Source organism: Dufourea novaeangliae, unplaced genomic scaffold (genome assembly GCF_001272555.1).
Source record: "Dufourea novaeangliae isolate 0120121106 unplaced genomic scaffold, ASM127255v1 scaffold6, whole genome shotgun sequence".
NCBI lineage: Eukaryota > Metazoa > Arthropoda > Insecta > Hymenoptera > Halictidae > Dufourea > Dufourea novaeangliae.
In genome coordinates, this window is record NW_015373900.1 from 1,152,410 (window position 1) to 1,174,617 (window position 22,208).

The 22,208-nt window shown below is 43.0% G+C and overlaps 1 protein-coding gene across 2 annotated transcripts; it reads right to left on the minus strand.

The window, feature by feature from the left end:
* Positions 1–874: 874 nt before the first annotated feature.
* On the minus strand, positions 875–21,891 carry LOC107193620 (14-3-3 protein zeta). Of its 2 annotated transcripts, none has more exons than XM_015583104.1 (5): positions 21,812–21,891; positions 5,490–5,797; positions 4,254–4,377; positions 3,485–3,648; positions 875–2,432 (listed from the first exon to the last, which is right to left on the minus strand). In XM_015583104.1, exons 2-5 carry the CDS (start codon positions 5,787–5,789, stop codon positions 2,277–2,279), a joined length of 744 nt encoding a protein of 247 aa, XP_015438590.1. In that variant the 5' UTR covers positions 5,790–5,797; positions 21,812–21,891; the 3' UTR covers positions 875–2,276. The 2 variants fall into 2 exon arrangements, with proteins under 2 accessions (XP_015438590.1, XP_015438591.1); XM_015583105.1 differs by lacking the exon at positions 21,812–21,891 and adding an exon at positions 11,671–11,927.
* Between the last annotated feature and the right edge of the window lie 317 nt (positions 21,892–22,208).

The window sequence follows — 22,208 nt, forward strand, 5'->3', positions numbered from 1 at the left end:
AAGATTCGAGCTATTGATAATTTCCACGAGATCGATCATTGTTACACAAACAGAATATACATACATGTAGTGTGTATGCGCATATATACACACGTTTGTGAAGAATTCAAGAAAACATCGCGATTTTTTTTTATACGCGTACACACTTCATTCACGTATTCTTCTGTTCCTTTCACTGTAACAGAGGGGTCATTGTATTTGTGTTTTTTTTTGTGTGCTGATGTACACACACACACACACCACACGTGTATGCATATGCACACATATATCACACATTATACATATATATTTATCTAGAAAGGAAAGGAAATATAGTAGCAGCAAAGAGTGAGAGGGTGGGACGGCGGAAGAAACAAAGAAAAAGAAAAGATGAACAGTTTTGAGGATATCGAAAGATAAAGACGAAAGTAAGCAAGTTAAATCCGAAAAATTTTTAAAAGATCGGTCGTGCAATAGATCGGTCGCTCGAAAAAAAGGAAAATCAATGTTTCCTTTGCCCTTCGATATTCATGTAATTGGCAACGGTAGGTCGTATACGCGAGAAGCACAGAAAAGTTACAAGCTCAACGATGTTTCACTCACCTCGGACATAGTACTGCGATTACACGGTCATGATAATACGACGTAACCTCAATAACGGTTGCACTTACGAAAGAAATAAAACGACGTGACGAAAGTTTCGAGTAACTTCCGGAAAGAAAAAAAGATAGACGTGTATTACGCGCCGGAACACAGGACATATATATCACGTGTAAAATATGTACGCATAATCTGGACACGCGTTCATGGGACTGTTCGAATAAATAGTAAACGTGCAGTTTAAAGTAAAAAAAAAAAAAAAAAAAAAAAAAAAAAAAAAAAAACATCGATGTTGTTTTGGAACTTAATAACTTAATGTATTTTTACTCTCCTTTCTCCTCCTGCGTTCTTCCCTTCGTATAATAATATCGTACTTGCTAGACAATGTGAAATTTAATTTAATGACAACTGGATATAATGTAGTTAGATTCATGCGTGCTTTTTTTCCCTTTGTCTTCGTTTCTTCTTGAACCTCTGTTTTCTTTTTAGCGATATTTTAGATGGTAAATAGTGAGCAGATCTGGGAGTGACAGTGTTTTCGTGGTTATATCCTTCGCATCCCGTGTCTCGTACCAACGGCGGTATCCAAAAGACTAGCCTTTTTCACGGAATTTTTTGTATCTTTCCTTGTTTTTGTTTCTCGTTTATATAGTCTCCGTATGCGGTGTCGCTTTCTAATTACTCTAGTTAACGTTTCTCGACAACCGTCGTACGACGAGACAAAGTTTGCGAAACACAATACTCTTCCTGTCCTTTCCTCTGTTCATCCACAATTTGCTCCTTCCTATTCTTCCGTATAAACACGAGTCGGTACATTTTCTTTTTTTTCTTTCTGAGAAATTTCGTGTGCCAACGGTGTTGGATCGTCCTCGCGACTCGACCGTTTCCTTTCGTCGAGGATCGTGCGTGCGTATAGCGACGCCGCCATCGTCTACGAAAGTAGCTGTAGAAGGCTTCATCTCGTTCTGTTTCTTTCTTTCTTTCTCACACACACTCTCTCACTCTCCCCCCTCTCTCACTCTCTCCCTCTCAGGCTCACACTCGCTCACTCTTTCTTTCTCTCTTTCTCTCTCTCCCTCTTTCGTGCGCGCGCTCACTCTATCTGTTATACCGCGAACGCGACGCAACCTCGATTCGTCCCTCCATGAGAGGATACAGTCGAGAACGCGGGATTCTTCTGTTCGAGGATTTCGAACAGGGCGTAACAGCTGTGGCGGTGGCATCGGCAGCAGTGTGCGGTCGCACTGGGACAAAGAGGTCAGTTTTCGAGGAGGAGATTAAGGAAAAAGGACTCGGACGATGGTCTTGCGACTGTGAAAGGAAGGAAGAAAGGAAGGAAAGGAAATAGAAAGATGGACAGGTAGGTGGGTAGGTAAGTTGGTAGGTAGGTAGATAGGTGGGTAGGTTGGTAGATAGGTTGGCAGATAGATAGGTAGATAGGTAGGTAGACAAGAGAGAGAACGGAAGGAAGTATAGGGGGAATGAGTGGTAGGTTGGGAAGGAGGGAGGCAAAATGATGGAAGGGGGTAGAAGGAAAGACGGAAGGAAGAAGGAAACGAGGTATGCGAGGGACGAAAGGACAGGTGAATGGATAAATCGATCTCGGGTGGATGGATTGGTGAGCACTTCGAGGGACGGGGGGACGATAGAGAATAGGATGTTCTTATTAGGTTAGAAAGGACTTAAGCTTAGGAAGGTTAGTTGTCGCCACCCTCCTGTTGTTCGTCCTGCTCACCCTGCGTGTCACTGGTCCAAAGAGTGAGGTTGTCGCGCAGAAGTTGCATGATGAGCGTGGAATCTTTGTAGCTGTCTTCGTTTAGTGTGTCCAATTCCGCGATCGCGTCATCGAACGCCTGCAATAATGGAAATTAAAGCTGCGTTACCGTACGGATCGTTCACTTCGTCCACTTATAACAGTTACAACTATTCGAATCAAAATCAACTTTTGCTCGACGCGAATCAGTCTCGTGCAAAGCGCAGAAACAGAAGAACTGGCATTCCATAACGAAAGGCAGGCCACACGCGCATACGAGATGTTAATTGAAAACGCGAGCGATGCAAGGAATGGTTTTAAAATACAGTGGAGACAAGTTAACTGCAATTGCAATCACACTACTACAACAGACCGTTAATTTCTCGGTGGGTTAGTTAACACTCGAAAAGAACTCGTATTGTCTTTTATTTTTTGTTGTTTTACGGTAATCCGAGCCACAACCGCGCTACGACGATTAACGATCATCGCGTATTACGTGATACGGTATGACGGTTATGGTTCCCGCGATAGATTCACACGAACATAGTAGTAACAAAATCGAAACCCTCGCGAACCAAGCCCTAACCTGTTTGGCCAAGTGACAAGCCCTAGCCGGAGAATTAATAATTTCATAGTAAAAAACGGAGAAGTTCAGAGCAAGACCGAGCCTGATGGGATGCGTCGGCTGCATTTTTGCCTTTGCTATGTCAAACGCCTCTTGGTACGCCTTCTGCGAATCCTCGACAACCGCTGCAATACAAACGGATAATCCAGATTATACCTTCGACAAATTCTTATACAGATCATAACCGACGATCCTCCGTCGACGCGTCGGCGTTTGTATGAAACGAGACGATAATATTAAGAAACGCGGGCGACGAGTTTTCCATGCAATCTCTTACTTCTATATACATATTCATGTATATTTCTGTAAATCTGTACGAGAATACTGTTTGACCCTGCGCGCGAACCACGAACTATTCGTAATCGCGAAATTATACAAAGAAAAATAATGTTCAAATGGCCACCGCTGAACAAAGCAATATTATATTCTTTTTTTTATTTTTGCCTCCACTGCACACCATCACCATATCCTTTTGCATCCCTCTCGGCGTCAGTAATCGACGTCAACGTTGCATCTGTAAATTATACCTGTTTGGCCAGCTGACAGGCCTTGTCTGGTGAGTTGAGGATCTCGTAATAGAAAACGGAGAAGTTGAGGGCGAGACCTAGCCTGATCGGATGAGTAGGCTGCATCTTTGACTTGCTGATTTCGAACGCATCCTGGTATGCCTTCTGGCTGTCGTCTACCACGGCTGGATATATGTGTACATATTTTGTGTAAAATTATCAAGAGATTATGAAACGTTCGGGTCATCTGTACAATAGCTATATCAAGAAAAACGCAATAAACCGGTAAGAAAAAGAAAAATCGTACAGAAAATTAGCTGTTTAAATTCTCTTGTGACACTGTTATCGTTCGAAGCATAGGACGACGACTCTGTACGTATATTTGTGCGTGTGACAAGCGTCACAGAATTTTTCAAATCCATCCTAAATCTAACAATATGCTATCCCGCCAGCCACTGTGGGTCGAACATCTGCCGTTGCAGCTGTGCTTCTTCTTTCACGAGGTACACAGGTACGGCAAGTAAGCGTGCACCTTTCCCGTTTTAAGAAAGAAGCGGATCGACCTCGTACAAATACTTTGAAATACAGGTAAACGCACGTCTTTGAAAATAACAGGCTTTCCAAAGGACAAAAACACGCTAAAGTAATTGTAAAGATAAATAAGTAAACGAATAAATGAACATAAATAAATAACTAAAACGTAACAAGAAGAAAAATGAAGAAGAAAACGAGGATTAACAGATACTGGATATTGAAGTTATTATTTGATCAAATATTGAAAGACTCATACCGTTTCTGGTTTCTCCGGTGGCGACTTCTGCGAGATACCTGTAGTAGTCACCCTTCATCTTGAGGTAGAATACTTTACTCTCGGCATTGCTAGCCTTGGGGATCAGGTACTTATCGAGGAGTCCCTAAAACATTAAAATTACACTCTTACAACGATGATTAAAATATTATAACAATCCATTTTCTCAAATCTTTTGTAACTTTCATTACGATACGACATTAAAGAAATTCGTTAATTTATAAATTTAAAAAAAAAAAGATATGCGTTTATCGTTGGTAGTTCTAGTGTTAACACCGATCGCGGAACGAAACACGTTCAGATATCCTATCCAGTAGCAAAAGGTACTGAGCACCGCGCCGTGCAGCTTACTGGAACAGGCGTGTCGCTTCCTCTTCCGTTTCCCCGTCTATTTCCGGATATTTGTAACGTTCCTCGCGACACGCTACAATACATGGCAATACGTGTACAACAGATTCGTGCGAAACGAAACGGAACGGAACGGTCGTTGTTTGTTGCAACGAGTGAACACAACATGTTCGTTTCTTAAAACGTTTTGTCGCGTTCGTTGGACGACGAGAAAGGATCGTAAGATGAGCTGGCAAAGCAGTCGTAAAGTACCCGCGTGAAATTTAAGCCGGTGAGTGATCCTAGGCTTCTAGCTCTTGACATACGCGACAAAGAAGATCGGGCGTATAGTAAGACGATCCGAGCCAACACAAAGAATGGAGGATATTGTCTCAAAGGACACGGAAGCAGAGCAACTCATCGTGGTCATTATTCGTGGATCGATATACCGTCTTGGAAAAACACAGGGATCACACGATATGGTCCAGTACGCAAAGCAAGGAAGAAAATTCGGAAAATGGAGTATTATATCCTGAAGTTTCTGTGAACGGAAGAACGGAAGAGTCTACTACGCGTGGTTTCCCGGAACGTTTAGAACCCAGACAAGGTATAGGAGTAAACATTTCATGCAATTTTTTCGGCCTACTTTTCTGAGGCGACGTCGCATTTCCATTCTAGTGTCACTACCCACCAAAGATTCACCGTTCTTATAACATAGAGGTCGCTACAATCACAGGCTTTTTAAGGTGTCGGTACTACAGTTTAGATGCACCCCAACTCCCATAAGATGAAAGGTTTATTTCTATACCTCGTCGGTGGTTTGGAACGGCGTATCGAGAAACGAAAAAAGTGGACCAGCGGACGGGCAGAGACAGGAAACAAAGTTCTTACCAACACATCGTAACAGATCTCGCGCAGCTCCTTTTCAACCTTTTCCCGGTATTCCTTGGCCATCTGCTGTTTACGCTCGGAACCCTCGGTCTTTTGCTCGATGGAAGAGATTACTCGCCACGAGCTACGTCTCGCGCCAACGACATTCTTGTACGCTACCGACAGCAGATTCCTCTCTTCGTTCGACAACTCGACTCCCGTTTCGGTGACCGCCTTCATCGCGGCTGCCATATCGTCGTACCTTTCCGCTTGCTCGGCGAGCTTTGCACGCTGTACCAATTCCTCCTTGTCCACGGACATTGTGTTGGCTGGAAAAAGAAAAATCACAGACTCGTAATTCGATATAACGCCTAACCACCAGGCAAATGTGAACACCCTATAACCTGTGAAACGAATCGAATCGACAGTGAAACCGCCCCCCTCCCCCAAGCACAAACGGACAGCGTCAATCACTTTTTTTCTCGTTCGTGTCCGGCAGTTGTGCGAATCGTACGTGAGAATAGATTTCACCGACGCGTTTAGAACAGGATGACGTATTTCGACTCGTCGCTCGCGTCGAACGTAACTGGCCTCGTTCGCCGCGGCAACCGATAGACCGCCAGCGGAAAAAGAAAATTTATTCGAAGGCACGCGCGAACGAACCTTTTTCTACCACGCGTTAAAGGTCATCGACAACACGTTATTTCTTCCCTTTTTTCGTATCCCTATCATCGCGCGGGTCACTGGTAACCACGCGAAAGAAGTAACTAGTTCCACGACCTTGCTCGCAACCGCACAAATTCGAAAATGATACCGGGCCGCTCTTGGCTTCGAATTATTCTAACCTACAACGCTAGAAAACCGTCCACCACGAACAGTCCCTTCTTTCGGTTCGTTCAATCATCTGCTCGAGATTTGGGGAATAGTTTAGAAATCGGTAGGTATCTCCGATTTCCTTCGAACTTCAATACCAGGTTGAAAGGGGATCCCTAAAACGACAAAATATCAAATAATATAAGTACCTTTATTTTCAAGTTAAATTTGGAACCGAAACCTAACCTAAACGACACCATAAATGCAAATTAAGTGAAAGAACATAAACTGGAAACAGTAGAGAAGAGGTTTAATTGTTTATTTTCAAAGCATTATACTGATCAGAGTTGATTAGAGCTAGTTTAATAAAAAAAAACGGATACTATTAACCATCTATACTTGATAATTGAAGGTATTTATAATTGTTTGCGATATTTAAAAAAAATTATATATTGCCTTTTTAAGGAGCCCCTTTCAAAGTTTGAAGAAAATCGAACATAACAATCGACTTGTAAACTATTACCGAGATGCGTATTACTACCATCAAAACCGGAATCCGCGATTTCACTTTCATACACACGCACTCTCGTCCAAGGTGCGATGAACCAGAGAACATGTACGATTTTTGCGTTTACCGACTGAGGCGTCGACCCGATAAGACGTCTTGGTGTTTTACTGTCCAAACTCTACGTTCTTTATCGACAGTGTCGCCGGATTCACCGACAAGATATAAAAATAGACCTAACATGCAATGTAATTTTCTGTCCCATGCTTCGGGGGGGTCAGAAGCCCCCGTACCATTTCAGTATTCCATTCCTTGCTAACGAAACCAGGGTAATAATGTACGTATGCATTGCTTGGGAACTACTTAATCGTGTTACTTCGAATTCATTGCGAAGTATCCGCTTCGCGCAAAATTCATATTCGTCGTGGACAAGTGCGGTAAGTAACTTAGCCGATACACATGCATGGGAGTCGCCGATTGTCAAACATAACGATCACAGGCGTCGGTACGATGCATCGTGTAGCCAACGATGACTCACTCCATAGGACACGTCACGACTTATAATGCCAAAACGTAGGCAACGTCAAGACATCGCGACCAGTTAAGGCTTTATTTGCCGATCAAGCACCTCGGAGATTTGCTTTTATGGATAACCATACATTTTATTATGCTATAGTAAAAACTAAATATGGTTCAGGTGATCCAATTTATCGAATCCTGAAATCAGCCAATAGATTCACGGATCTGATTGACTTTTTCCAGGGGCTCTATTGAATACTTTAAGACAACCCTACAAAGAGCACTAAGGACTGTTCAATCTTAGTTAATATTTTATTAAAAATTCCATACTGTATAATACATTGATGTAACTGTTTCTAATCTTATTTTCATTAAATGTTATGTATGTATACTGAGTTTATACCCGTGAAATAACTAAATAAACAAATTATTTGACTCAAAAAAAAAAAAAAAAAAAAAAAAACTCATGTATATCGGGCACACGCGAGAGAATACATGCAAACAAAGGAGGTGGCCGGGACTATTCGATTCTATTATCTCCATTAATAGGATACCAATTCTCCGATCGTGGCACGGTCTGTCGCGGACGTGCTCAATCGTAAAGAATCCGTGCGATCAGCAATAGGTGGTTTTGAACGTTTTCCACGTCGCGATGTGATTTTCTTGCCGTGAATCACCCAAGTTCTCCGACACACGATTGGCTAGTGCTCGCGCGGCGGCCATCGACGGGAAATGCTCGGCTTGACTTGACTCTCGCTGAACCAAATAATTGCGCTCAAGGATGAAACGTAACTGCACCGGAAGCTCGACATGCTGTCACCTTACACACGGAACACACGTAACGTTTCATTCAACTTTGCGTCCGCGCATCTTACCGATGTAGAATCTCGAAGTACCACTGTGCAACATCTACGACGTTTCGAGGATTAAGAGTCTAGTGCGAATGGGAATACAACGAACCGAACTGACACGGCTGAATTTTCCTTATCCATTAAGCACTAATAAAATACCGGTCTTTATTTCGGTTTTCGGTATAGCTTTGATGGCATAACACCGATATCAAGATCATACCGATTTAAGTCCCTGATTAAGTATTCTCTGCATCCTTCTGTTGTTAGAACCGTAACAACAACCACAAACAATTTATAAAACCGACAGACCACGAATGAAATAATAAAAACAAGTTCAACATCTTCTGCCAAGCATCACGTTTTACGTATGCTTTGGGTTAAAAGGAAAATAGATCGATGTTTGTGAAAACACACTTATAACTACCTGCCTGTACATAACCGACTTTAATAGTTTGAACCCGATCGATATCCCCGTGCAGTATGTGTACTCTCTGTATTAACACTAACATTACCGACGATAAACGCACACTTGCTTAGATCGGTGGATAAACGTGAAAAATTTTTGAAAATTTAGAAATTGACTAATTTCTTCGCTTTCATATTGTAATACAAGGTGCAAAAAATCTGAGAAAATGTATTGTAACATTTTAATCGTCGTTGTAAGAGCGTATTGACAAGTTATTTTGACTTTTTTGGTAGTTCTAGTGTTAATTCTTTGAACATGACGCGTACGATGATACAATTTTTCGCGATTCCCTGTAACTCCATTGCAAGTACGGCGGAACGAGATACACCGCTACCAACGATGTTGCAACGGTTACGGAACAACGTTAGCTAAACGAAAGTGAACTGTTATCGACGCTATCGGAGCCGTTGGTAATCGCCACGTTCGCTCGTGTTTCTGGCATACAACGACGAACCAAGAATCTCGCTCGGCAGAATTGTAGAGCACGCCAGTGTGAAACGGTGTTTTTCTCGAGTATTAGGAACGAAAAAAAAAAAAAAAAAAAAAAAACGGCTGACGGAAGTCGCCCTTCATACAATATACGGCGATCCATCAGATAAACAGGCATGCCCAAGGGAAGTATTCCAAGAATATTTCTATCGATCGATTCTATGGTAATAGCATACAATTCAGTGGGTATCTCTGATTTTTTTCGAACTTTAATATCTTAAAAGGGGCCCTCTAAAAAGGCAAAATATCATGTTAAAAAATGTTACAAACAATTTTTAAGAGTATTTTTGGTTTTATTAAACTAGCTCTGACCAACTTTGATCAGTATAATGCTTTGAAAGTAAACAATTAAACCACTTTTTTTACCGTTTACAGCTTATGCTCTTTCATTTAATCTGCATTTACAGTGACATTTAGATTAGGCTCCGGTTAAAAGTTTAACTTGAAATTAAAGGTACTTATAATTGTTTGCGACATTTCTTAAAACATTTTCCCTTTTTAGAGAGCCCCTTTCGACATATTAAAGTTTGAAGAAAATCGGAGATACCGACCGAATTGTACACTATTACCATTCTATATCCTCCGACGTGCGAGTTTTCCAATAACCAAGAGGAATTGCAAAAAAAGAATGATCGTTTCTTTACGGAAAATGTAACAATCCTTGATATTATTCGTCGATAAGTGTTTGCCCGGCTGGAAAACATCTCATGCGCACTCGATAAAATTCCAAAAGATCGTGGCCTAGATGGGTCAAAGAATCTCGACTGGAATTATCAGGTAACGACATAGGCGCCGGCACCTCGCCGAGAACGATCGAATCCGTTTCACGCACGATATTTTGTCGGCAGATTGACGCCAGGGCGGCACAGCCATTGGTTGGATTCCGACTCTGATTTCGAGCGTGTCGCGACGATTGCACGCGATTACAAAGAAGGCGGACAGAATGACGATGAAACGGGAGATTCGTGTGTTCAGAGAAACCCCCGGGACAGAAATATTAAACCGGTAGGTGTATTCCGTCGTCCTATATTTAATCGCGCGATCACCTGGCTTTAAGTTCGCAGAGACTCAGAGAGACAGTGTTGCCGGATCCACGAGTAAGCGCGATGAGAAACACCGCGTTGCCAGTGTGAAATATTTCCGGCGCAGACTTTTCGAGCGAATCGCGAATGGAACGTGACGGGATAAGAATTCGAGCCAGCCGAATTTGTTTTCGACGTAAGGCACTCCCCTTGAGTAGACCGATTCTACCTTCTTTCCTTGCGTGACGCACAATTTCTCCCACATCCGCAAAATTTCAAAAATATCAACGGCTACTCAGGTTGGTCGGAACGGCTGAACCTGGTTAAATTTAAGCTTCCATTCCCAAGCGTAACAGAGAGACTCGTAACAGGACAGATATTCCGGAAACTTACAACACAGACACTGTATCGCGAATACCTATGATTCACGATGTCTTCCAAAGAATTTCGAGTTGGACCGCGTGCCAAGTTCACTAACAAACACCAACTGAATCCGCTAACTGCTACCATAGTCGGGATAAGAGTGTCTGACCGAGATGCCGTGGGTATTAAAAAAAATGTGCGAGCACCCTTATCGTCCCGATAACAACACCAATTTTATCGGACGATTTTTGTTTATCTGCATTCGTATCGCGTTACGCCTTTTTACGGTTGTTACGACATTCGATGAATCTTGAATCAACGAAAATAACTGAATTCCCCAAAAAGCCGTACGAGCTAAACGTGGCATTTGTTTGTTGCTGCGTTTAGGAAAGACAAGAAAAAATAGAGGTTTCCACGGGAAATAGCGAGCAAGCGATGCTCTCTGTCGTCAAGCTGGAGATCATGCGCGGATCGCCTCGACGGAAAATGTCTCACGTACGTTGATCGGTAACGGTGTTGAGGTTATGATCGTCATACTCGGAGTCACGATTAAAGAGGGAGCCAGACGGAGCGCCACGGCGCTACTTTCACGAAGCGAGAGCGAAATTCCTCGTCTACACACACACACACACTCTTCCCTTTTTCTCTCTCTCTCTCTCTCTTTCTCTTGGGCAACACGCCCCGTCTTCGAGGCAAACCTCTAGCGCGATTCGAAGCGCACAACGACAAGGGACGGGGCGAGGGGACAAAGAAACGAACTGAACGGACTGCTTTTGCTTCCGGCGAAACGAATCAGCGTTGTTGCAAAGAGACCGCGAACAATTCACTTCTACGTCGCAGCATACAATTGCCGCATAGATCGATAGCTACCCTGGACGCTCACTATTCGTATAAAACGTGACCGATCGGCAGTGTATTTCCAGTATGTTCCCGTAGAATCTCCGGTTTAGAACCAGAATGACTGAACGTTCTGAATGAAACCGACCATTCGAGTAACAGCATGCGTGAACGAACTGACTAAGAGGACGGGATGAGAAAAAAAATGGAAATGAGGCCAGACGACACGGGACATGAAGAAAACGATACGATTCCGAGTAAATGGTAAAGAAACACCTGGTCTAGTTACGAATCAAGATAGAAAAGCAATGCAACGACATAACGTCGCAAGTCTTACCTATAGTTAAAGTCTTTTGTACAATAAATACTTAAATATACGATCGACGTGTTCCGGTCGGGTTACGCGGCAACGGGATGGGGTCCGAAAACTGACTAGACTCGCGGTTTTTGCTAGTTTCTTTTTGTCCGGGGGGTAAAGTGCGAAAGGCGTAATACGCGGAGAAACTACGCCGGGTCTTTTTCCTCAATCACACTCGGTTACGATACCACACATCCCTCGGTGACCACTCCCGCACAGCGACTGAGCCGGCAACGCTGCCCGTGGTGGGGACTCGGCGTGCCTCGTGCAGAAGCTCGGCCGTGCTCGAGCAACTTCGTCCCATGTCGGTTATTCTCGGGCCGGCTCGTGGCCGAGCCGAGGTATTGATCGGCTCTCGCCCAGCATGGCCGCCTCGGTGAGGTTGGGTGGGGCAGCGGTACATGACTGTCCCGGGACCACTAGACATGGAACGCGATGCGATGCGCCACGCTGGATTTAAACTCGATACGCGTTACATTGCAATTATCGCATTCGTTGGACGCAATCCGTCTACGTTTCCTTCTCATCATTATCGTTTCATTGCTATTTAATTTCTTTCCAGTATATTCCTACCGAATTTTGGTAATTCCTCGTACAAAACAGTACGGTTGTCTTTTTAAGGCACTTACCGATTTGGGAGTTCGTGTGACATTAAAAGTTGTTATTAAGAACGAATGTTTCATTATTCACTTTTTGAGGACTCAGGGAAATTCGAACCGAATCCGAGAGACTAAGAAGTCATCCCGGTTTTACTTTTATCGAGCATAATATATGGAGGGCTCGGAAGCCAATCAGTATAAGTCACAATGTAAGTTATCAGAGATAATGGTTTAGAAAGTAGACTTTAAAAAGTACAAAACATAAAAAATGATTCATATGTATAGGCTACAAACAGATGAAACTGATTGCGTATATAATAAAAAATAAAAGTGTATTTACACGGCGTAAGTGATTTTTATTGGAAGAGTGACTTACACTGATTAACTTCTGAACCCTCCGTATAATATTATAGTAGTAAGATAGATATCTCTAAAATACACCAAAGATCATTAAAATTGTTCGAAGAAGCGGGAGAATAATCCTTTAAAGGTATGCTTCGTCACGAAACCCATTGTCTAACGTTTTCGGAAATCATCCACCATTCGAATCTCCGAAAAAAAGATTTCAGACTACAACTCTGCGCATCAGATTGGTTGCACATTATCGAGCAACGGCGTTGTTGGTATATCAACTGTATTAGGTATCGATGGAGGGCGTAGGAACAATGGGCATCGATCGAACGCTCGAAATCAATTTCAGAACGTGACGCGTGGAAGCACGTGTCTCGACACGCGATATCCGGGGGCTCCCGTCGACAATTCCGAACGGTCCAATAAATAAAATAACAGTGAACGTCCTCGCATCCCACGTTCGACATTTATTCGGTTCTCTGGTAAATGGGCGGTACCAAACGAAAGTATCCATCTTTCTGAGATTCGACGAAATCACGATCAATCTTAAAAGTAAAACCAACGAATAGTAACTCAGTAAGCGAGAAACGGTCGGGCTTCTGTCGCTGCCATTTCAATCAAAATGAACGGGTTTAAGACAGAAGGTCTAAGATCTAATGGGCCCTAATAATGTTCAGGGAGGAAAACGAAAGAATAGAGATACAAGATAAATAGGAAAAGGAGCAATTACACAGGGTATAGCAGTAAAATCGGAAAATACGATCGTAGAAGTAGGGATTGGCTGGCGAGGTTGAAATGAAATATTGATCTGCGGAGGCGCGCGCAACCCCTGCAGCCGACCCGCCCTTCCTTCTTCCTTGGCCACCATTTTCCGCCGCGTATTTCCTCTTCTTTCCTTACTCTGTCCTTCTCGTTTTTTTGCTATTCCATTTTCACGGTAAACCCTTGCCAAACATGTCATTCTCTTGAAAGAATCGCCTCTACGCATCCAGTCGGTCTCCATACGGGCTGTTATATGTAATATGTAGGATCATTCTCAAGTAATACGTCTTCTTCTTGGTAATAATCAGTTTGATCGACTCACCATTTCTTCGAGATATTCATCGAAAAGGCATAAGAGAATACGGGACGCAGTTTGAGCGAAACTGATTCTCGTACACTTATAGGAACGCACGTCATTCGGGTTGTTCGATCATCGAAGGGACATACATACATATTGAATTCGATGTGCTTTCAGAAGGCGTTCAATAAAATGAAACGATAACGTATCAATATAAAAGTGAAAAGAAAAAGCACCAGATGTCGTGGTTCGAGGGTAGGAGTCGCCGAAATCGCTTCGTTCGTAAATGTTATTTTTTCATGTCTGCACGAAAAAAATTCTGCTCCGATTTTAGCCTAACGTATTAATCGTTTCGTGATTAATTCCATCGTATCGATTAATAACAATTACACGGAGGTTATGCGAGGGGAACACTTTATGGGGGTGTCCCAGATGTATACAGTGAGTGTGCACGCACGGACTTCTCTGTCCGCGGGCACCTTGGGTTGCAACGTTCGTTGAAGTACATAATATGGAGTAAACGGAGCGCAGAGTCGCGTCACGTGTAATGGGAATCAATAACAGTAATAATGTAATCAGTACAGTAGTATGTGATCGTTTTTAGCAGTTTGCTCGTGAGAGGAGGCAAATCGTCGCTTGAAAGGATATGCTTTGGAGCAAGATTAGGTTGTTGGTTCCGTTTTTGAAGCGATTTATGTGAAATCCGTCGTTCAGAGAAGGGGGAGCGATGCAATAGGAATAAATACAACGAAGGGTGGTCACTGTCGGCTGTCCGGTAACCTTTAACGGCTCCCGCTCGGGGAACGAGCGCACGTACGCTAGGTTAGTAACGCGTAGATCAATATTGCCTCGCGGTTCGCGCGACAGCCCCATCAGAGAGGCATTCGACGGAACTTATTCGTAAACAGGTTGCAGGCTACAGAAGACAAGCGGTAGGCACCTACTCCGAACAATTGGGTATACGTTGTGTCCGTGGTTCTCGGATTCACACCGATAAAGCGACACGTGCTTCGAACAGAATATACCTGTCGGGTCGCTACCCGGTTAACAATACGAAACTAGAACGTTGACTTTGTCGCCGTCACCGAAATTTCGCTCACTCGTTGACTTCTTAAGGTGGTTCGTGTCAAATTCGGAAGACTAGATAATTAACTAAAATTCATACAGGTTGTTTATTAGCACGAAATAGAAACGCTCGAGAAATTTCAGACTAGGTCGCTGATGAAATAAATAAGAAAAAAGCTTGCGAAAATGCAGTTTTTAACACAGCTCTTATGGCAGTTTTACTATTTTCTTAGCGGAAGTATAATTTTTTCTTCTGACAAAAATTGGAACTTCTAACCAAAAACTAAGCACATTGAAAATATAAATTCTGAGGTTTCTGATAATTAACTAAATCTTGTACCATGCTGAACGTTCCGGGAAGATATTTTGGCATAAAAAATATAACATTCCATTTAAAAAAAAAACGAAGTTGACCTTCTAATCTCCGAAACGCCTCCACTAACAAAAAGAATGCATGCACTACATAATCTATCCCTCCAAACCATACAACTTCTCTATAAAAAGCTTTTTCATAGAACGCATACTTTAGAAGCATACTTCAGGGTGAATAAATCACGTGGACCACCCTGTATACGTCGTTGCCCGCGATGTACAAATTGCAATTCCGATTCGACTTTTCGATCGCATACGATCGGCCCAAATATGTCCCCGAATGCGGTCTGAATGAAAAAAAACCCAAAAAAAAACACGGAAACGCGGACAGCAGGCTATCGAGCGCCGAGGAAGCGTAACTATTACGACACTGACCTTGCGCTCGTTCGCCGCGCCGGCTCGCAACTGTTCGCGCGCGTTTCCCAAGCTCTTCTCGTTCTAAAAACCTCTTCCCCGTCGGTGCGTCGCTTGGCCGGAACACATTCAAGGGTATTTCAGTATTGATTTTCAATAGGAAACATGTACTATTTTTATTTCCGTGTTCGAGAAGATTCGCCGAACTTCGCGGAAAGCACCGACGACACCGCGGGGAGGACGTAGTTTTCGGACCGGTTCCAAGTGATGTCGGAAAATCGCTCCATTTCGGAAAGTAGTAGGACAGACGAGGCATAGGAGTAGACATTTCATCCGATGTAATTTTTAGCGGCCCATATTTCTGGGGCGACGTCACCCCATTTCCATTTTAGTGTCACTACCCACCGCAGATTCACCGTTCCCATGACGTAGAGGTCGCTACAATCACCGGCTTTTTAAGATGTCGGTATTACAGTTTAGGTGGGCCACCAACTCCCATAAGATGAAACATGTCTGCTCCTTCCTATACCTCGCCAGCGGTAGTAGCCAAAGTAAACGAGCATTGAATGCGATTCAGCTGCACGGGACCAGTTTTTGTGCCGAAAATGGGCGAGAACGAATCGTGCGTTATAAGTATCCTTTTTTTTAATGATTCTATTAGAGTTATCTGTCCCCGTATACCCAGCAACGTACGAGTGTCAATCGAATTTTTTCCCGCACACACAACACAAACATTGGCCGCAATACACGATGAATTGACGTTTTTACGAGATCGATAATTGGTTCAAGTGGATAGAGAACTATGTAGTTTCTGTAAAACTGGGACGATCCGACGCGTAAATGCAAAACGCGCGCCACAGGTGGCAGTATAGAGGTGACGTTACGTGTGTAGCTGTTACACGAATATTATGTGCTGCGCAATTCCCGTGTACCGGCGATAGCAGTTTCAATTTCGTTCGATAAGTTTTCCTAGTTCAAGATATCCGCTGCACCCCGATTGTTTTTTCGCGATCACCACGTATCGCGAATCGAGAAGACGAGAGAAAGCAATCGATCGGAAGCAGTCGTCTGTCGTCGTCGATTAGGTCGAGCACCATGTCTCTTGGTGCGTCACGGAGGTATACAGGCTGTCCCAAAAAGATGGGACAATCCGCAACATAGATCATTCTCGTGCAAATACAAAACGAAAAGTCATTTACCGTTTTGTAATCAGAAGCTTCATTTTTCCATTTCAAGTCACTGGTCTCTGCTTTTTGACTCTGTCCATGCGCGTACGTGTGGCCCACTGATCAGCTGATCGTTAACTGCCAATATCTCGGAAATAGACCTTCAGTTTACGAAACGATAACGAACTCTTCGATTTGTATTGACACCAGGAATATCCATGCTGCCGGTTTGTCCCATCCTTTTGAGACACCCTGTATGAATGCGCGCGCGAACATCACCGATGCCATTCACTCGTCCGTCTCGTCTAATACGATATACCGTTACCACCTACCGATGTCTCCATTCACCTACGGCTACTCCTACGCTAGTTTCTCTTGGAATCGTCGAGAAACGAGGGTCGAGTAACGAGTACCAACGGTGGGGGGGGGAGGGGCTACCTCGCTCTGGCTGCGACTTCTTCGACCTGTCCGCTCCTGGCCAAACCTCGAACGCGACACGCGGCTACTATCGTCGTATGATACGGTGCCCGTGGAATGCTACCCTCCCCCTGTCAAACATTTTTCAATGCAAAACAGAAAATGGTTTGCATATGGAAATCTGTCTACTGCGTCGTAACGCGTATTCAACGAAAGGCGTCGTAGAAAAAAACAAACGAAGGGCTGGACGGATATTTTTGGCGGGTCTCAACAGAGATTTATCGAGCGTGGAACGCAACCTCTCTATTCCACGATCGCAAAAAGGGAAAAATGAGTGCGTTTCGCGGTCGCGCTGTCGCACGCAGTGTCTCGCGAGGCTCGTCGGGACGGAGTAACTCGACAAAAAGTTTTGTACGCAAAAAGTGTATTTGAGATACGCGCGTGCACTCACACCGCCAACGTACGTCTGTCCTCTCTGCGGAATCACGCGAGCGACCCTAGGCGTGTGCGTCAGCCGTCTTGGAATAGCGGCTGATGTCAAGCTCCCTGTGGTTCGTTGCTCACCAGCAGACGTGCCGCGTCGACCAAATACACACCCGTGCGCGATACAACGACCGTGTTTAACCAACAATTCGGATTAACCCGAGCGTCGAGGTGGCTGGTCCAGATTAAAGGGAGTTCTAAAAATTCTCTGTCACAGTAGTAACGGATCTTGTGTAGTACATTTCCCCGTCCAATAGTTGGATCACGTTCTCGTATTTAGGGATGGGATCGACACTAATACTTAGAGACACGCATTTCTAGTATCTATTTTTACCAATTTTAATATTTTGAGTTTTCATTCCAGCGTTCTTGTAGCAGTGAAAATATTTAAATTAGCATCATTTTAGCGTTTATTTTTATTAGACGTAAATTTCAAAATAAAGATCAATTTTAATAATTGTGGACACAATTTATTATTATGATACAATTTACGAGCTAACAACAATTAAGAAATAATATAGGAGAAATAGCAATATGGAAAAATGAAAATAAAAATAGGGGCAAAATTCTTGGACAAGCCTGTCCTAGAGGATCTGGCCACAGAGTGGGAAAGACAACGATGCCTTTTGGTAAGAGGACTGTGACTGACCGCACGACACTTATCTCAGAACGTCGAAAGAGTGTAATTCTTTTAAAAATCAAAGACCTCGGCCTAAAATATCGAACATATCAATACCGTATTGAAACTTGGAGAAAGGGTATAATATCGGTACGGTATCAGTCACATCACTACTTGTATTACCTGAACAATCAACGCAGCTCACAACATTTCGAAATCGAGATAATTTTTTCGTGTTTGTCATAACGAGAACGAGTGCGATCATTTAGAATTCAGAAAAAGACTGGGGGAAACGCGCCGCGACATCGCAACGACGAGGAAACGAAAGCGAAACAATCGAACACGACACGCGACGTTGTCCCAAGCAAGATCTTATTACCGGGCAAAATTCAATTTCCGACGCAAGGTCTACCTATCCGTCCTCCACAAAAACGAGAACGTTCCACAATTTTCGATCGCGAACGCCAAAACAGATTTCGTTACGCCGTTCCAGATTCGTTGTTTGCACGATAATAGAAATAAATATATACACAACCGTGATTGGCTGTATTCCTTTTGTCAATTTTAACACGTAAATACATAAATCTTTGAAAATTGAAATTTATTCTAAATAAAATTAAATATCATTTATGTATTCCTAACGAACGCCTGATTATAACAAACAATGCTTCGTAATATTTTAACAACTTTGATCCGATTTATTTCTACATTTAGTACAATTTCTGATTATTTCCAAAGCGAAACAGTAATCGAAATTTCATTCAATTATTTTTTGACACAAACGGAAAGTTTAGATCGGGGCCCCCTCTTGAAACCATTTAAATTACATGAAAAATATTTCTCGTATGATCACAGATAGAGATAGAGGTGGCCTGTTTTAAGCGGAACACCCTGTACATCACCAGATCAATATTGCCAGTAGGGATTATTCGAACATTCACTCCATACGCTGTTTTACTGCGTTTTTCGCTTCCCTAATTGTAAGTGGCGGAATGGGAACGCTGAATTTTCCAACCAGTATGGTTTTGTAAACGTATATACTTAACTTGTCGAACAAGTTATGTATCTGGCAACTCGATCGATTATTCTCTGTCACGTGCATTCAGATCGATTCCCACAGTACTATCGATTCTTACGTGAATCAGCACTACTGACTCGTCTGTGTCTACGAACGGCTGATTTTCAAGTGTCCTGAAAACCAACCAATCCCGATCGTCTGACCAAAATCAACTAACGCAACACGAAAAACTGAAGGAGAATCGATACGGTCACTGACGGGTAGGTCTCGCCTGGAGACCGACACAATATAACATAAATCGATAGGCTTGTGTCACCGACTTTTCTACTTTACCGTGCTAAATGGATAACGAAATGGAAAACTGATTTCTCACAAGAATACGAAACTGGAATCTTTTAGTTCCGTTTTATAGTCAATGGAGTACTCAACGGAGAATGAGTTTGCAAATTTATCGGCGTATATTGACGTAATACGAAGTGCAATATTTATGCCAAGCATAAACGCGTGGGCGCATACATACGTGTACCTGCAGTTATTTCACCGTGTTCTCGACCGTCTAGGGATCTATTTAAATTTAGAAAATACATCGAGTTAAACCGAATACATAGACGGTGTACCTCAAGCTTAACGAAAAACGATTCGCAAACAATGTCGACAAAGATCCCCTCTTATAGTGACGTTTATATTTTTTACGACACTCTTCAGTGTACACCGACGAGTAAACTCGGCTTCCGTTAGGGGAAAAAGTGAGGTAGGCGAAGGGCCTCCTAGCATTTAATTTTGGCAATTACAGAAATTTATGCCAAATTAACATTCGGTTTAACATTTATTTCAGTACCTGAAATCAATTTTACTGAATGGTAGGAAGCTCCTTTCTTACGCCACTTTTTCCCCTAACGGAAGCCGAGTTTACTCGTGGGTGTACATGCATATGTATAAATAATTTGTATATGACATGAGAAATAACCAGCGATCCGAGGGAAACCACACATTCAGGATGAATGACAAGAGGCACTGCTATCGCGATTCGTCAGAGCGATACGCAGAAAAGAATACGGCGCAACCTCTGCGATGAAGAAGCCACACGTTCGTTACGCAAATACGTACGAGCAAAGTGCCACGAGGATGAACGTCACCGGTGTGTCACTACGGCGAGGAGACGCGGGTCCGAGCGAGCGAGCAAACGAACAACGGAAAGACATAGGAGAGCTGTTCTCGTCGGCCTTGGCGAAAAGAGTAGACCTCGACAGTTGGAGTTGTTCGATGACCGAGAAAGAGTAGGGGGTAGAGCGCGAGAAAGAGAGTTCATGGTCCCCCACTACGAATAAACGCCTACCTTCCGCTAAAATTGTCGATTAACGTTATTCTCGCTCCTGATCCCGATTACATCGTGAATGATCGCTATTGAAAAGACTTGGAAATGCTGCATTGTGATGGAATCTCATAGCCTCGGCGCATTCCTATACGCTTTTACCTCTTACGAGATCATGATTGAACGTAACCTCGAAAGCAAATCGATTTACAAGACTTGGCAACGAATACTAACCAAATTTTCACTATCAACTTTCATCCTTATGTATAAAACACGAATCTTATAAGCACTGTATATACTTATCTTATTTTAATAAAAAGTGTCGGAACAGATTTTTCGAATGGATTGTCGGCATTGTATGGAATCGAATAAAATGAAGTATTTGGTGGTATCGTTCAGTAAAACGAAAAAGAAAATCAAGTGCAAGTATCCACAGGATAGCTTTCTGGACATTGTTGGTGTTTATCAACTTCGATGTGTCGAAGCAATACCAAAAGCATTGGTGATCGGTTTGTTTGTCAAAGGGCGTATGCTCCCGCCGTAACTTGTACATACATACATACTCTTACGGGAAGAACGTGTGACGCGGCGTACTCCATGCGTTATCACGATTTCAAGCATAAGCGGGTCGAACATCGTTGCTGAGAGGACAAGCATAACCTGCCACGCAATTTATCTTCGTTTTCGCGGAGCCATATAAGGAATCAAATATAAAGAGAAAAAATTGTTCCGCAAACCATCGATAATGATAATTTCGTTCAATTACAAGGAAAACGTCGTTGGCTCTCGTGAAATATTTAATGCAGCCCCAAGATTAATAGACGGAGAAAGAAATTTTTCAATCATTCCTTGCCGAACGAAAGCGAATTTCGTCGCCGGCTATGTAACTAAAATGGCGGCCAGAGTATATCGTACGTTTAGGGCTAGCGTGTCGCGTGCGTCGCATACATTCATGCGAACGGCAACTGACTGCTTTCGTACAATCTTGTATTGCACGACAGCAGCTCGACAAACTTTGCTAGAATGGTAATTTGTTCGACAAGCGACAAACTGGATGGGCGGATAGTGTTCTACTGTCGAATCAGACAGTCTCGATTGCCAGAATCCAACGAAACGAGTCAGTTATGCAGGTTATTTCGAGGCATTCGAGAAGGGGATCGGTGAATCGTACGGCTACGGGGTTCACATGACTCGTCCTCGAATACATTCCGTACTAATTGCGACCGATAATCGTCGAAGACATCGTATTCGGAAGCTTTGCCATCTCTCTAGTACACGTCCGATTATATTGAAAAAAGACTCACCTTTCGAGTGCTGTAAACGGCCTAGAAAATTGAGGCTTCGGTGTATTCAACAGCTCCGTCCACTACGATCTCACAGAGTGCACTGGCGCAACGAGCGGAAGCCGCCATCTTGAACTGCGTTCACTTGACGCTTTCCGCTCGTTCGAAAATGATATTCACATTCCCGCCGCTTCTCAAATTTCTCGATATAAATTATTTTCATTTCTGTATGCGCATATCTACAATTGCAAATATCTAATAAAATAGATAGGTAAGCGCATACGTAAATATTATCATTAATTATCAATCAAAGAACACGTTTGTTCGATGTAGTACGTAGGACAATAACAAGAACTACGGTATTAAGAGTATAATTTCATTCAGATTATGATAGATAGTATGATTTAAATCAAGAAAA